The sequence below is a fragment of the Chenopodium album genome, chromosome 17 (assembly GCF_948465745.1).
Source record: "Chenopodium album chromosome 17, dcCheAlbu1.1, whole genome shotgun sequence".
In the NCBI taxonomy this organism is placed as follows: Eukaryota; Viridiplantae; Streptophyta; class Magnoliopsida; order Caryophyllales; family Amaranthaceae; genus Chenopodium; species Chenopodium album.
In genome coordinates, this window is record NC_137850.1 from 50,554,182 (window position 1) to 50,569,794 (window position 15,613).

At 33.9% G+C, this 15,613-nt stretch overlaps 2 protein-coding genes across 2 annotated transcripts; one reads left to right on the forward strand and one right to left on the reverse strand.

Moving 5' to 3' along the window:
* The first annotated feature begins 531 nt into the window (after positions 1–531).
* LOC145590136 (putative sphingolipid transporter spinster homolog 2) lies at positions 532–8,677 on the forward strand. The gene is made up of 16 exons (XM_081646881.1): positions 532–880; positions 1,356–1,484; positions 2,274–2,375; positions 2,973–3,077; positions 3,152–3,227; positions 3,593–3,667; positions 4,513–4,615; positions 4,703–4,765; positions 4,953–5,016; positions 5,551–5,630; positions 6,245–6,321; positions 6,474–6,587; positions 6,697–6,816; positions 6,974–7,102; positions 7,331–7,409; positions 8,074–8,677. The coding sequence occupies exons 1-16, from the start codon at positions 720–722 to the stop codon at positions 8,184–8,186; spliced, it is 1,590 nt and encodes a 529-aa protein (XP_081503007.1). The 5' UTR covers positions 532–719; the 3' UTR covers positions 8,187–8,677.
* An 812-nt stretch (positions 8,678–9,489) lies between these two features.
* Positions 9,490–15,468, reverse strand: LOC145590137 (nucleobase-ascorbate transporter 1). Its single transcript, XM_081646882.1, has 14 exons — positions 15,109–15,468; positions 13,622–13,719; positions 12,999–13,175; positions 12,497–12,597; positions 12,311–12,386; positions 11,891–11,950; positions 11,622–11,809; positions 11,423–11,519; positions 11,131–11,217; positions 10,815–10,873; positions 10,632–10,723; positions 10,442–10,519; positions 10,201–10,355; positions 9,490–10,040 (listed from the first exon to the last, which is right to left on the reverse strand). The coding sequence occupies exons 1-14, from the start codon at positions 15,182–15,184 to the stop codon at positions 9,828–9,830; spliced, it is 1,557 nt and encodes a 518-aa protein (XP_081503008.1). The 5' UTR covers positions 15,185–15,468; the 3' UTR covers positions 9,490–9,827.
* Between the last annotated feature and the right edge of the window lie 145 nt (positions 15,469–15,613).

Sequence of the window (15,613 nt, forward strand, 5' to 3'; positions counted from 1 at the left end):
ATATTTTGTTAGTTAATATGGGCTTTTGAAAATATAGCGAATACTCCGTATTATTTAAAATCATGCATTAATAAAGTTTACTAGTGTGTACAGTTTACAGAGAGAAATAAGATAGGGGTGAAACTTAAGAGTGACTAAAGTTACACGTGATGACGTGAATACAAAAACAGCAATCATAAACCCAAATGACGAGGTTAGAGTATGATTCAGAAAACTGTAAAGACTCCAAATTCATTTCACAACTCCCGCAATATCCTACGTTATCATTGCAACTCTTATTTTATTTTTTGACACACCTCCAATTTTATTTACTATAGTTTTTCAAAAGATAATTGTGTTTTTTCAAAAGAAGGTCGTAAAATAACCAACTTTTCTGTTAAAAAAAATAAAGTAAATTATCACAAACAGCGACATCAGAGATGGGTGATTAAATTCTTTGATCTATTAGAGATAAAATTTCCAATTTTTTTCTACTCATTTTTCGCATTAATTGCTCAAAAAAATAAGAGGGGTCGTTTTTTTAATTGCTTTTTCTGATTATTTCAACCTACCATTCACATCAGATTGCGTGATTCAGAAATTCAGTACCACTGAAGTCAATTCAATTACCCAGAAAAATTCAATTAAATTTTTTTTAAAAAAAGAGAAATTTTTACTCTTTTTTTAAAAAAAAATTTTATCTTTATTTATTTAATTTTGGTGGGTGGGCTTATTCATAGATGGGAGAAGAACAGACAAAACCAGCAGAAGAAGATTCAAAGAATTCTTCAGTTGTTGTTGCTGTTACTGGTGTAGAACAACCAAAAACTCAAGAAGAAAAGATGGTGGTTTCAGATGTCAGAAATTCTGCTCTTCAGCCTTCTTGGTTTACACCTAAAAGGTATCTCCTTTTTTTTTGGATGTTTGACTTTATAATTGTTTATGATTTTGGGGTTGTAAAATTTTGCAATTTTCTTCAATCTTCAGGGTGTTTGATTTGAATTGTGAGGAAGATTTATGATTTTGGTAATTGGGTTTTTTTTTTTCCCCGTTTTGTTTGAGGTGTTAATTTGATGGGTTTGTGGTATTATGTCAGGTTTTTGTTAGTTGATCATAATGTTGAATTTAGAGAGGTTTTGGGTGAAACTTTGGTGTTAGTAGAAGATAAACTTTGAGAAATTAGGGTAGAATTGGTGTGGAGTAGAAGGTCCGATCACCGCGAACTGCAAATCAAAATTAGGTTTTAGTGTTTGAGGTGATTGCATGTTTATCTAGGATTGGAATTGTGTTGTTTGAATTGTGTTATCTTCTTTGGTCTTTGATGATTGGGTATGCTGCAAATTTCGATGTGTGAGCTCGCTGTGTGTTTTATGCAGGTTACTGGCATTATTTTGTGTGATTAACTTGATAAATTACTTGGATCGAGGAACAATTGCTAGCAATGGTGTGAATGGCGAACGCAAGACTTGTTCTGGTGGTAAATGCTCTGGTGGCAGTGGAATTCAGTAAGCTCTATACAATGACTGCATCTAGGTTTTAGTATTGCTTCGGAGTTGAGATATTAGGACTCATTGTTGTTATGATTCGACAATGTTGGAATATATAAAATGGTTAGGCAGTGTTAGTAGTTCTCTTTCTAATTTAGCTAACCGGTGGATCAGTCATTGGTATACAACTATACAAGTCAACATTGACATTTATTTCAGACATTCCTTTTTGCATTTTTTGCTGAAACGTCCTTGTGATTCTTTGCCCCTATGAGAAACGAAGTCGGGGACTATGGTGCTTAGTATTGGAACCAGATGATTTTGTAGATGGTATCTGGTACTAGTAGTCTCCTGAGTGTAGTATTTGGAAGTCTGTTAGAGCCTTATTTTGCTGCCTGAATAGGTGCATAAACAATTAGCTTGCTTGTAATCCACATTGGTTCTTGATAGTGTAATTGACTAATGGGAAAAGAGTATACATATGAACTTGGGACAGGGTACATTCATGTTTAGCTGAGCTGCCTGCGCTTGTACACACATGAATCCTGGAGTACAGAACAGTGTCTATTTTGGCATTTTTCTAATCAAGTATTATTTCAGTCCAACTGTCTGATTATTGTCTCTCTCATGTTAGATTAGGAATGACATAAATGGACTACATTTGTCTTCTTGCTGGTATTTAATTATTTGTTGTGCCCTTTTGGGGCATATCCTGTTTGTGAATGGATTTTTGTTAGCCATCAATACTGACCTTTTTTTTTATGTGTCCTGATGATTTGATCTTGTTGTCTTGCCTAATGTGTCTAGGGGAGAATTCAACTTAAGCAATTTTGAAGATGGTGTGCTATCATCAGCTTTCATGGTTGGACTCTTGTTGGCTTCCCCTATTTTTGCTACATTAGCTAAGAGGTGGGTAGTTAATTAGTTTTGCATTCTGCTTATACTCCTTATCAGAATTGTGCTTTTTTTTTTTTCCTTTCTTGCATAGACTCTTCTGGAATCTATACTGATTGAGGAAGCTGGATCGCTTACCTCTACATTAGCAAAGAGGAAATAATGCCTTGAATACACTTTTATAATTTGAGCTGGAAGATGTGACTTCACTGAACAAAAGAAAATCTGACCCCAACACACATACACGCGAGCACGCGCATGCATGCACAGGCACATGTACACAATACACACATAATAAATCCCAATTGCCCATAGTATGTCAAAAATGTTGCATTTTTTGTCTTATTACCTTCTCACCATGCCTTGACCTTTAGGGCCTGAGGCTGAACCAAATCCCAACTGACCTTGCCCAAATGCCACCCAACCTATTGGTTTCCACCCCAAAGTTGCTTTTTCTGCAATCCAATGGACAGAAATCTGCAAGTTAGCTTCTTCATCAGTAAGGATAGCTGTTCTAGGATAAATTTATTTACTGTTGATGTTCATAAAGCTGTATGATAAGACAGATGATGTTGTATATGGTTCCTTTTTTTTTTCCTCTTGTCTTTGCAGTGTGAATCCATTTAGATTAATTGGAGTTGGATTGTTGGTCTGGACTATCGCTATAGTTGGCTGTGCGTGCTCATGGGATTTCTGGTCCATTTCCATTGCCCGGATGTAAGTCTAATCAGATTCTGTTTCTTGTTCAGCATATCTTTTTGATCTAACTCATAGGATTTTTTCTTTCTTAGGCTTGTTGGTGTAGGCGAGGCATCATTTATCAGCCTTGCAGCCCCCTTCATCGATGATAATGCCCCTGATACTCAGGTACTTGTTTTCCCTCTTTCTCCCCCTCAACTTAAAATTGTAGCATCTCGTATTTTGTATTCTGGAAATGCATGCATTAGTAATATTCATGCATTAGCATGAATGAAGTGTAAGGCTAGTCTTTTATCTTCCATTATCACTCTCATGCTGCAAACTTTTATGTTCAGACTTCATAGAACATAAAATGGGCTATTGTTTTTTTTACCTCTAAGGGACTTCTTAAATGTTGTGAGTTCATAGCTGTCAATTCCAATGTTCTTCTACCCACTTGCCCAGGCATATAAAAGGGCTATCGTTTCTGTCCTTACCATGCAACATGATCAATCAGACTGGATATTTGATTACTTTGTATTTTGTTATGTCAGAGAACAGCATGGCTTGGATTTTTTTACATGTGTATACCAGTTGGATATGCAGTTGGCTATATTTTTGGCGGCCTGGTACGTTTGCTGAAATTAATTTTCATAGATAATTATGCTTAGAGCTAATTTTTAAATTCAAGAAAGCAGGGTTTGATTGATTAAAAGTGATTTTTTTTTTTTTTTCTTTTCCAAACAAAATAGACTAAGGTGAAATGGTACTTTTATTTGGGGCAGATGGAGTGATAACTTTAAATCATAATTTATTAATATTATTTTTTAGCTTGAAAAGTGCAATTTAGAAAGTGGAACTCATGCAACAAAATAACATATCAAATATAAATTTTTCTAATATATAATCAAATCAATTACTTTAATTATGTGTGTAAACTACAATTTATCGACAAATAACTTTTAAGATCATATTCAATATTTGACTGCAATCACCTTAGCATATATTATTAGTAGTCAGTTTAAGATATAATTTACTTGCGATCAATTCAATCTAATCGTGAGTCTATTTGTGAAAGCCTGTATCAGTTTGTATCAATTTCACTTTCGCCAGATGAATTAATATATCATCATTTGTGCTGCTTGTGCTTAATACTTCCTCCGTTTTTTTTTTAGTTGACACCATTTGACTTTTACACTATTCACAAAACACGCTTTGACTCGCTTTTGTGGTTTATAGATATGATAAAACATATTCATGTGGGATCTTATTTGAATCGTTTCAATGTATATTTTATCAATATCCACTTTTTATAATTTTACAATGTTGATAATTAGAGATGTTAATCGTTCAAAACATGCGTTGGCAAGCGTGATGATAGAAAGGTGTCAACTAAAAAAAAAACAGAGGAAGTATAAGATAATTTATTGGGCTGATTGCTTTTACACCGTACTGTCTTGTTTCAATATTTTAGGTTGGAAGCCATCTTGCGTGGCGTTGGGCTTTTTGGCTTGAGGCAATTTTGATGGTTCCATTTGTTATATTAGGATTTGTTATGAAACCACTGCAGTTGAAAGGTTTGTTATTTATCCGTGCACTAGTTTTTAAGCTTATGCTGCTGCTTGTTTTCACTTATTTTCTTCCTTTTCTCCTTTGATTATCAGGATTTGCACCTGCTGGATCCAAAAAGGCGTCTTCTGTTGAGACAGTTGCTCCTGATGCACTAGGTTTGCAAAAATTAATGCCCCTTTAAATACTTTTATTTGTTAATTGTTATACCATATTTTCGAGCATTTATATATGTTAAAAATAAGTGAAGGTCAAAAGTTTTTTTTTTTTTTTTTTTTTTTTTTTTTTTTTTTTTTTTTCTTTTCCTTCAGTCTATGTAGTGAGTTGGTGTGCATTGTCTTGCAGATTCAGAGATTTTAGTTACTGGTGACAGTGAGGAGAAAAATGATGATTTGGGTGAAGCTTCCAAGTAAGTTTAAACCTTCCTCTGGTTAGAATTATAGTTTGGCACTTGACTTGAGTATGTCTTGCTCAGTAGAATTGAAATGTCATTATTAAATTGATAAGATAAAAGCAACCATGTAACAGGAGGGTTATGAGAGTAAAGACTCTTGATGCTAGATGCAGAAGAGATGCTAATATCTTCCTGGTTTCTGATGGACTGCATGAAAAGATGATTGGTTATGATGTACTCTAAAATTAGAGTCAAAAGCTGCAACGTTTTCATAAATAGACGTTGAATACTATTTGTAATGGAAGTATAGACTCTAAAATATCTGATGTTGAATACTACATAGTACGTACTTTATACAAGAGTAATATAGTCAGTTATTCATAACTTTTATTTGTAATGCAAGTCCTGGTTTATAATCACAATCTTACACACCCCATCTTTTGAAATGATATGGAGTATTTTTCTAATGATTCAAACTCATATAATTATCTCACATTTTAATCCAATTTTTTTTTTTAATTATTATTTTCTTCAATTTTGAACATACAGATCAGGGAATGTATTTACAAGATTTTTAAGTGACATGAAGGTGCTTCTTTCTGAGAAGGTTTATGTTGTCAATGTTCTAGGTACTTATATATCCTTCTGTAGTGATAATTGTATCATCACCCCATGTATTTTTTTCATTTTATTTTTTGTTGACGGCATAATTCCATATTGTTTGCTGACCTTAGACCTGGTATTGCTTGTGAAGAGTCATTTTCTCTCCCAGTACTCAACTACGCCCTCTGTTTCAAAACGATGTACTGTATATTTTGATATGTGGTCAATCATTGTCAATGTTGGGCATTAATTGTACGTCATTATTGCAAAAATAACGTAACACAATACTCATCAAAGTTTCAAAATCACTACGAAATCATTATATAACTCATCATATCATATACCTACAAATTAGTGGCTAACATTAGAACAGGTTGACCACTGAAATCAAATGTTATCTATTCTTTTAAAAGGTCCTTTTTATCTTAGTTATAAGGGATATGAATAAGGATTACATATAATCTGGTGTTTAGCATGAAACTTATGACAATCATATGTCATTCATTGATAACAACTATTTAGTAATTTTACTTTGGGAGATATATTCAATGCCTGAACATAACCCTAGGGCTACTTTTGACATGTTCCTTTAGACATAAAATTGTCCCAGATGCTTAAACGTCTGTATTGTTTTCTCCAGGTTATATATCTTACAACTTTGTTTTGGGTGCGTACTCATACTGGGGACCAAAGGCTGGTTACAATATTTACAACATGGTAAGTTCTCACTTAGTTCATGATACCAAACTAAGTCTCTGAGCTATTAGCTCGGAATCTGTTGTATACAATGAGATGTAACTTGTGGCAATGTGCTTGTAATAATAATGCATTTAGTCTAACTCACTCAACGATGTTGGTGACTTTGACAGGCTAATGCGGATATGGTCTTTGGTGGGATTACAGTTGGTTGTGGATTGGCTGGAACTATAGGTGGAGGTCTCGTTCTTGATTACATTAACTCCACACTTTCCAATGCTTTTAAGGTAGAAGAATTACTTGATGGGGTTCTTTTTCTTCACAGCATAAATGCTAGCTCATTGTCAAGATCCTTTTTCATCATTTAATTATTAATTTTCTTTGGAAAACTTGCAGCTTCTCTCTGCTTCAACTTTTCTTGGAGCTGTGTTCTGCTTTAGTGCTTTCTGTTTCAAGAAAGAGATATATTTCCTCATTTTCTTCGCAATTGGTGAACTACTTGTCTTTGCAACTCAGGTACATTAAGAAATCATATTTATTCAATGATATCCTGGTGGTTTATTTGCTATCATGGCATTCATGTTATAGTAATTTGACAGAAAGAGAACAAATATATGACAGAATTATGAATTAATTATATTTGTGTAATATATTACCTTTCTTCTGCCTGCAGGCCCCTGTAAATTATGTATGCCTTCACTCTGTTAAGCCCAGTCTACGTCCACTTTCTATGGCCATGTCCACGGTTTCAATTCATGTGTTTGGAGATGTACCATCCTCACCCCTTGTTGGTGTTCTCCAGGTACGTTTGCACTTCATTCTTTCCCTTGTGTTCTATATGCTCCTTATTTTCCATCTGAAGGCTTCATATTATACTTTGTGTATTAATAGTCATGGCAGGTCAACTACTTGGTTCATATCTTTTATTAGAATTGTAGTATTCTAGGATGAAAGAGCATACATTTTAGTATATTACAGATAATTTATACCATTTTCATGCCTCCACTGAATTGTTTCATACATGCTGCAGGATCATATTCATAATTGGAGGAAGACAGCTCTAAGTTTGACTTCTATTTTGTTTCTAGCAGCTGCAATCTGGTTTATAGGTAAGAATATTGTCTACATTCTTTTTTTTAACGACAATTTATTTCGGAGCTCAACCTTCTCTCCTGCCACTCGTCCCTTGTCCCTAAAGAGAAGGGAAAAATGATATTGTCTTTACGACCTTTAATTTCGGAGCTTAACCTTCCCTTTACTGCACAAAATGTGGAAAATCTTGGGTCTTTTTTCCTAGTCTTATAACACTACTGAATTGCTTCAATGAGGATCATGCATCTCCCTGCAGCTTGACTTGACAGCAAGTGTTATGTCTCTAGTAGGTTACCTGGAATTAAAACTCTCAAATCAATCTGTGGGGTCGGTTTTAGGATGGGTATATTTTCAATTAGGAGGTTTTAAGTGGCTTTTCGATAAAATCAATTTTCAGTTCAAACCCTATATTTTCAGGCAGGTTTTGGGTTGGGTAAATTTTTCCTAGGTCAACCATCTACCCTAGAATTTTTATCTTTTAAAGAATGCACTGTAGACATCATAATGAATTGTAACCTGTAAGATGGTAAACCTTAGCTCTTATTCGCTTAGCTAGTTAAAATCTGCTATATTTAATGGTTGTATAAAACTAGTGCACCACTTCATGCTATAAAAAACTTGCTTAGCTACACAAGTATGTGTTGCTTACTGTGAAATTTACGAATTATGTTATGGTTGCAGGGATCTTTTTCCGCTGTCCAGACAAATTTAATGAAGAGAGCGAACATAATATCAGTGAACTTAACAACACAAACAAAGCACCACTGCTAGATGACGAGGCAAATACTGCATAGTTTTGTTTGTTGCAGCCTATCTTGCTCGGGCTTTAAAATTTGTCTCAGTAACAGAGGTTCAAACTCTTGCCACTTCATTTGACACTTGGACGCATATACCCGTGTCCTACATCAGTACAAAAGTTCAAGTAACATCGGTTCCTGCTATAATTCTCATAGAAACTGGCGTACACGTTTCTGCAATTGTATATATTCTCTTTTGTGAGTAATTGTTAGGAATATCTTTTTGTCTGCTTTTATCCCTCACGTCTAAGATTTTGTAGGCGTTCGATTCGTTCATTTTCAGCAGTAGAGGATCCTTGTGTTAGCTTTTCTTGAACAGCTAGTTGCCTGTATAGTTTATCATACAGTAGGATTCCAGAATTACTATGGTTCAGGATACTAAAGTTACCCAGAATCGTGCTTATCCGAGATATCAAGCAATTGGAAATCTTTTTGGCTTTTATATACTGAATTTTCTATGTGACAGGAATCTATATGAATTTGGATGACTTTCTTCTGTGGTTTTGTTCTTTCTTTTTGTAGAAGTAAAGAATGAAAATGTTACCCAAAATGATCAATTAAGTTTTGTGATTTGTGAGTTACCCAAAATGCATTTAGCAATTCCAAAATCTTTCATTATCGATCTTTAAAAAGATGGTTCAATAATGTTGTTGATTATTTAATACATCATATTAGCCAAATTAAAGCTTCTTAAATTAAGAAAAAGTAAATAATAAATAAAAATTCACCATATGAATATTTTAAATCTATCAATTAATTTCAGTCGTTTGAGGAGCTTAAACCTTAAAAGTATGTCAAAAATGGCCTTTCTACGGGGTCTCAGTTGATTTCCCCTTCCTTTTGAATGGCTAAACAAAATTTGTTGTTAATTACTCCCACTGTCTTAAAATAACTAACTATTGTATTAATAAAAATTATACAAAAAGTTGTATTATGAAACTTTATGTCTATACATAGTCAAAGTTATATGAATAGTGAAAAAAAAAAAAAAAAAAACTTTATGTCTATACATAGTCAAAGTTATATGAATAATGAAAAAGAAAAAAGTTCAATGTGTCAATTATTCTGAGACGAAGAAAGTATTTAGGATCCAAATGAGGTAGGGAATAGGAATCGACAATTCCTAGGATAATATTATCACCAATTCAGCCTTTCAACAAACCCAGAAAAACCTATAAATTAATCCATGGAAAAGAACTAAATCAATTGAATTCTCTAAATTGAACTAGGTTACCCAAAATGAATAGTTACATAAATCATGCATATAACCATGCATTCTTTTCAGTATAAGTACTGCATCTTTCTAATAATCCAGAAATTAGACATTTTTATATAGATATGACACTGCACAATTGCAAAAAGTTGAGGCAAAGCTAAACATGCTCATTTTATTGCATGCCATTTACATCTGATAAGGCATTGAGAAGAATGATATACTATCCTAACTCCTCGTGGACCTTACTGCACACAGTCCACCAAAACTTACACCGGATAAGTTAGAAGGTTTAGCGTTCTTACGATCATATTATATCCAGTTGCTGAATTTCCATCGACAGTCTGAAATCAGCACGGGTTAGAATTACCAGAGCCGATAAAAAAGTGTCTGCTGGTCTCATTTCCGACTTCCAAGGGCAATTACTACGTAGGAGGAAAGAATCTGTTGAGATTGAACGGCAATGTGTAAAATTCTTCGTTCCTGTTATCTCCCCTAAAACTTCTAAACTTCACCCACCACGGCATTCCTCTATCTTTCTTCGATCTTTCTACTTCTAGAGTGTTGTCCAGGAACACTGATATGATCAAGCTCACTGTCGGTGATGATATGAAAATGGTTGTCACAAATGCATTGAACTGCCAAAAAAACAGACTCCAACTTCAGAAATTGAAAGGAATTTAATAAACAAAATGTTATTGTGAAACTATAGTTCTAACTTTTGAAACAGTATTTAAAATTACGTAGGGTGATGTAAAGTACAGACTTTTTTAAACAATGCTGTATAAGTGAACTCACCCATCCTGCATTAGTCCGAACAAGACCATGATCTAAACGATAATCATCGAAAAATTGAGGTATAGATATCCCGAGAAAAAGAGAGAGCCCAATAATAATAAGATTCCTCATAGAGTTCATATTTGTAAATTGTAGAAACGATAATCCAACCGAAGCTGCATACGAAAAGAGTTCAGTTAGTTTAGTAGATTCACATAATTTGAGGGCATGAAAAACTTACAGATGAAATTGAGGAACATACCCACAAGGCCAAAGAGAACACAGTATAACGCAGAAAATATAGGGAATGGTATGGATGCGAAAACAGCTCCAAATTTTCCTGCCACAAATAAAAGTAATTATATTATGGAAAGTGGAGCAGGGTTGGCGATAGTATGTAAAACTAATAGTTACAGGTTATTACTAGCAATTAACAAAATACAGCAACCAACCTAAAGTAGAGAAAAATATCATAAAACCAGCTGAGATTTGAACAACTCTCCGACTTCCTACTCGTGTGAGACCTAGCAATCCGACATTTTCCCTGAAATGATGCAGAATAGGTTGCTTTAGCATGAGGGAGAATAAAACAAGTCAAGGTGACTAGACCATCAAGGTACATTGGTACTACTTACACAGAGACAGAAGAGCCAGTGCCAGTTCCAAAGAGACCATCCAGCAAAACTCCAATCCCCTATGAGAAGATAAAAGAACAAATATTGTCATGTAAGAGAGACCACAAGCAGGTGTACACGCGGGAGTCCTGACTCCTGACCTAGCACCTAGTATTATTTCATATATTGACATAGATCAAGTAATCCACATAACTGGCATTCACCTTGCTTTAGGCAATTTGGCTACAACAAACACGAGTTTATATCTTATAAAGCCACAAGCATGATTCTCAAAGACGATAAAAAGTTCACAATGATAGATCAAATAGTAACTTACCTGCCATCCTATGCCCCGACTCAAAACATAAGCTGGAGGAGGGGTAGCAATTGCAAGTCTAGATGCTGCCTTATAAGCAGCAGTTGACTGCAAAAAATACAAATACCAAACAAGGAAAAAAAGAATTGTATCACTGATTAGCCTAAAATAAAGGTACATACATGAAAATCAAATTAAACTGTTCAAGGATTTTTTAGTTCTTAAGACACATTTTCAAAGAATGGATGCAAATTTAGCTAACTATGGCAAGGAAAGAATGGGAAAGAGGGTCCAATGATACAAGGTCGGTTACCTCAATCATCGAAACTAAAACAGATGCCATCATAGCTATGGAATGGCCAGCTGCAAAAGTAGGAGGGCCCCATTGCAAAGGATATGGGAATTTGAACCTGCATGAAGTTTAATCATACAGAGTGGTAACATTTAGTTAAGCCAAAAAATTTCACCTCAAGATGCACATAACTGCTATGAGCTTTGTTAGGGATAATTACCATGGGGCAGTTGATATAAGATTTGCCCTATCTGTACGACAACTGTTCTGCGTATGTCCTGGCTTATGTCTGTAAGCCCCAGCTGCTGTCAGGATAACAGCATAAAGCCATACAATTGAGACACAAATAATGACAGGAAATCTCTCGAATATTGGGACATCTTTAAAAGGTCTGATATGCTTCAGATACTACAATGAACAAAACCAGAATACCAATTATTAAGAATTCTTAGCGAAAACCAGTACAAGTTCATTTAACAGGTTACTCACTTGAGACAATCCAATCACGAGCAATAGCATTGGTAGCCCAATTTCTACACAGTTCCCTAGCTGAAATGAAAAAGGAGCTTGAAATAGTTAGCTGTAATATCCAGTGAAAGAAAAGAAAATGTATGCTATTCGGACAATCCTACATAGGTATGGATGCTTGACACTTAAATTTGGACCAATTATAAGAAAGATTTTACATGAGCTAATATGATATTTGGTACTCATGAGTCATGTTGGACATGAGAGCCTGAGTTTTAGTAACATACTATGTATAAAGTAAGAGATCATTTTTAGGGAAGTTCAATGCATCAGATTTCAGGTCCATTCACGTCAAAAAAAAAATGGTCAAAAATAATTAATCAGGGTCTTGAATAACCATAAGCTACGTGTAAATCATCTCCTCAGTCCATTGGTACCTACCGCAGGAAATCCTCGATGAAACAACCCTAAGCCGACCAATCCAACAACTGGTGCCATGCCAAGAGGACTGAAAAATCTGTAAAAACATGTAAATGTACATATCAGCACAAAAAATGCTAACTAATAAGAGAAGTACACCGCTTAGACACTAAGAGAGTCAGGAGACTCAGAAGAGCCAATACATACCTTGAAAAGAGTCCCCAAAGTTGGCTGTAACCTAGAATAATCTGTATACTAGAGGAAACAATAAGAGCTCCTTGAATAGCCCTCATAGTTTGAATAAATCTCTGTAAAAAGGATAAAAAGGGTAAAATGTGGCAATTTGACAGAACCTTTAACAACTAAAATGCTCAACATCATGCAGTGGACATTCAATTACAGATGATCATTGTTAGGAAGAATACTTGTTGAGAAGAGAGAGAGAGAGAGAGAGAGAGGGGGGGGGGGGGGGGTTGACAGAAAATTAGATTTTTTTTTTTTTTTTTTTTTTTTGCGTAATCACTAGGCTTAAATTTTCATGATCAATTTGCACTCCGCTTCACTCATACTTCCGATCTTCTTAACTATTGAAAATCAATGCAAATAACAAATGCATAAGTGCACCGATTCTATTCCACTTAGAAACCTTGCTAAACCAAAGAGAAGGACAAAGCTAGGAATGGCCAAACAAAGTGAAGGATGAACTTACATCATGATTATCCGGAATGCGCTGCAGTGATGAGTCATTTATTATGTATGCTACAGGAGCAAGGTAAGCAAAGGATCCTCCAACTACAGCAGGTAGCCTGGTCCCAAACAATGCTTGTAAGAGGGTATTAATTCCTGCCACAAATAGGAGAGTTTGTATGACCCGTGCCTTGTCACCCTGGTCATGTTAACAAAGGTATCACAATGTGCAGAAGGCATAGTAGACTTATAATTACCGCAATCAAATAGTTCAAGAGACAAATAGAAATTCAGCATGGTCTAAGATCTTGAATGACACTAATCTTGATATTCTTAAATAATGAAAAAATTCCTACATACTATTATTATTTCTCTAGGAGATTGTTGTGTTATCTTTCCCTACCTTTGTTCTGAACATAAAAGCATGGTTTTCATTTCTCTTAACCCCATTGAAGATACTCCTTTCATGTTACAACGTAAGGAAAAATGAAAAAGAACCAATACGAATAATTTTTAGTAGACCAGTGCATTGATTCTACAGAAAACATCTTAGGGTTATAGCTTTCAGTTGTTATTTTACCCAAAGATGACCTAACTTATAAATCAATATAAGAGAAAACTAGGGACTTGGTAAAAAGGGCTTACATCAGATCCACCCATTGCAGGGACTATCAATGTAGGAATCATCACACTTGTACCAAGCATCAAAATGTAGTTCTGGAACGCTAGAAGTATGGTTTCGACTGCAAGACTACTTACAGTTATAATCAGATAGAAAGATCTACCATACAGGCATACATATAATATAAACGAAACAAAAAACGAAGAAAGATTTTTCTTTTGTATGTAGATTTATATAATCATTAAACTACCATCCTTGAAGTATTTATTTCTACAGGGTGTAGTGGTCAATATACTGATCAACCGAAATAGAAGCTGTTTTACTATAATTGTTCCCAATCATGACCATAACCACATCATCCAGCTCTCACACTCTACTTCATATGAAAAATTTATTGTTTTGAGGACTCGACTTTTAATTAGATTAACACTCTGATCGAATTTCTTTGACAATAAAATTTACAATTTCTTTCCATATTAGTGATGCTTCTAATTTTTAGAATCCCCTAAATGTCAGTGAACTTGATCTTGAACTTCACTTACCATATCAGCCAAATCAATGAACAACATTGTTTAATCCATTTTCATCCCTTTCTCATGACAAAACAAACTCCTTAATCTCAGTGAACAAAACTAATTCACTCAATCACACAACAATCATTCAAAGTTTCAAACTTCAATGCGATTTCTCTCATAATCTAAACAACCTACCGTAGTAATTTAAAGAGCAATACAATATAATGTCATAGTAAGGAAGCACATTGCCAATAATAAATCATATATCCTCACACTATAATAAAAAATTAACATTATTAACCTATTATAATAAGTCATAGATTGTTTATAAATTCGATCAGAAAACTATATAAAATTACCTAAACACCGCAAAATTAGGAAAATTCTTTTTTTACTAACAAACAAATTAACATAAAACAAATAGAGAATAAATGTTGCAAAAATTCAAACTACTTTGTACTTGATAATTAACAAATGTGGTTCTTAGAAAAGTGACACCCCCTAATATTAATAGAAACAAACAGGTAACTGAGAGCAAGACTATGACATTTTGACTAAAAACACTTATTAATACCAAAATTAACTTGAACTTTCAAAAACCTGATAAATACAATTAAATTTCATTCCATTTCCACAATATTTGGACCACCTGAAACAAACACTTTAACTTTCATAATAAATGTGGCAGATATTAAGATAAACAAATAATTAACTATAAAAAACAAAAATATAACCAAATTCAAATTACAATAAAACTCAAAAAGTAAATAAATAAATTGAAAAAAATGAAAATTAAAATTAAAATGAACCCTTTTCATTTTTCGAAAAACCCATGAAAAAAAATCAAAAAAGAATGAACCTTTTAGAAGATTTCAATGGTGGTGGGACATTAATAATGAGCAAATAAGGATTATGTACACAATTAATAAAGTAATTAAGTAATAATTACAAAAATTAAATGACTAAAATTGAATTAAAAGTGAGTAATACAGTACCCCAAGGAGGATTAGAGTCTATGCAATATTCAAGGTCTTGAAGTTGTTCCATGGGAGGATGACTAATGTCCGCCATTGTTAAAGAGCTTCAAAAACAGCAGAACAGAGTTCCCCTGTTTTTTAGAGAGAGAAACAGCAAAAATGAAGAGAGAGAAAGTAGAGAAGTGTGAAAGAGAAGAGAGAATATAAATTTTTTTGATGAAGAAGAATTAAAGTGGAAATTTGTATTTAACAGATAGAAAGGTGGCTATACTATAGAAGAAGAAAGAATGAGAAATAATAAAATTTTATTAAAATGAATAAAAGAAAGAAAATAAAAAATTAGAAAGTTAGAGAGAGAAAGAGAAAGAAAAGTGGAGAAAATTTATTCTTTGGATTTTGGGTTTGGTTGCTCTTTCTGCGCGAATTTCCAGTGATAAACTCAAAAAACTTAACTTCTTTTTTTCAATTTTTTTGTCATGGAATATTAAGTTTTGAACTTTGGGAACCTATTTTGTGATTTTAC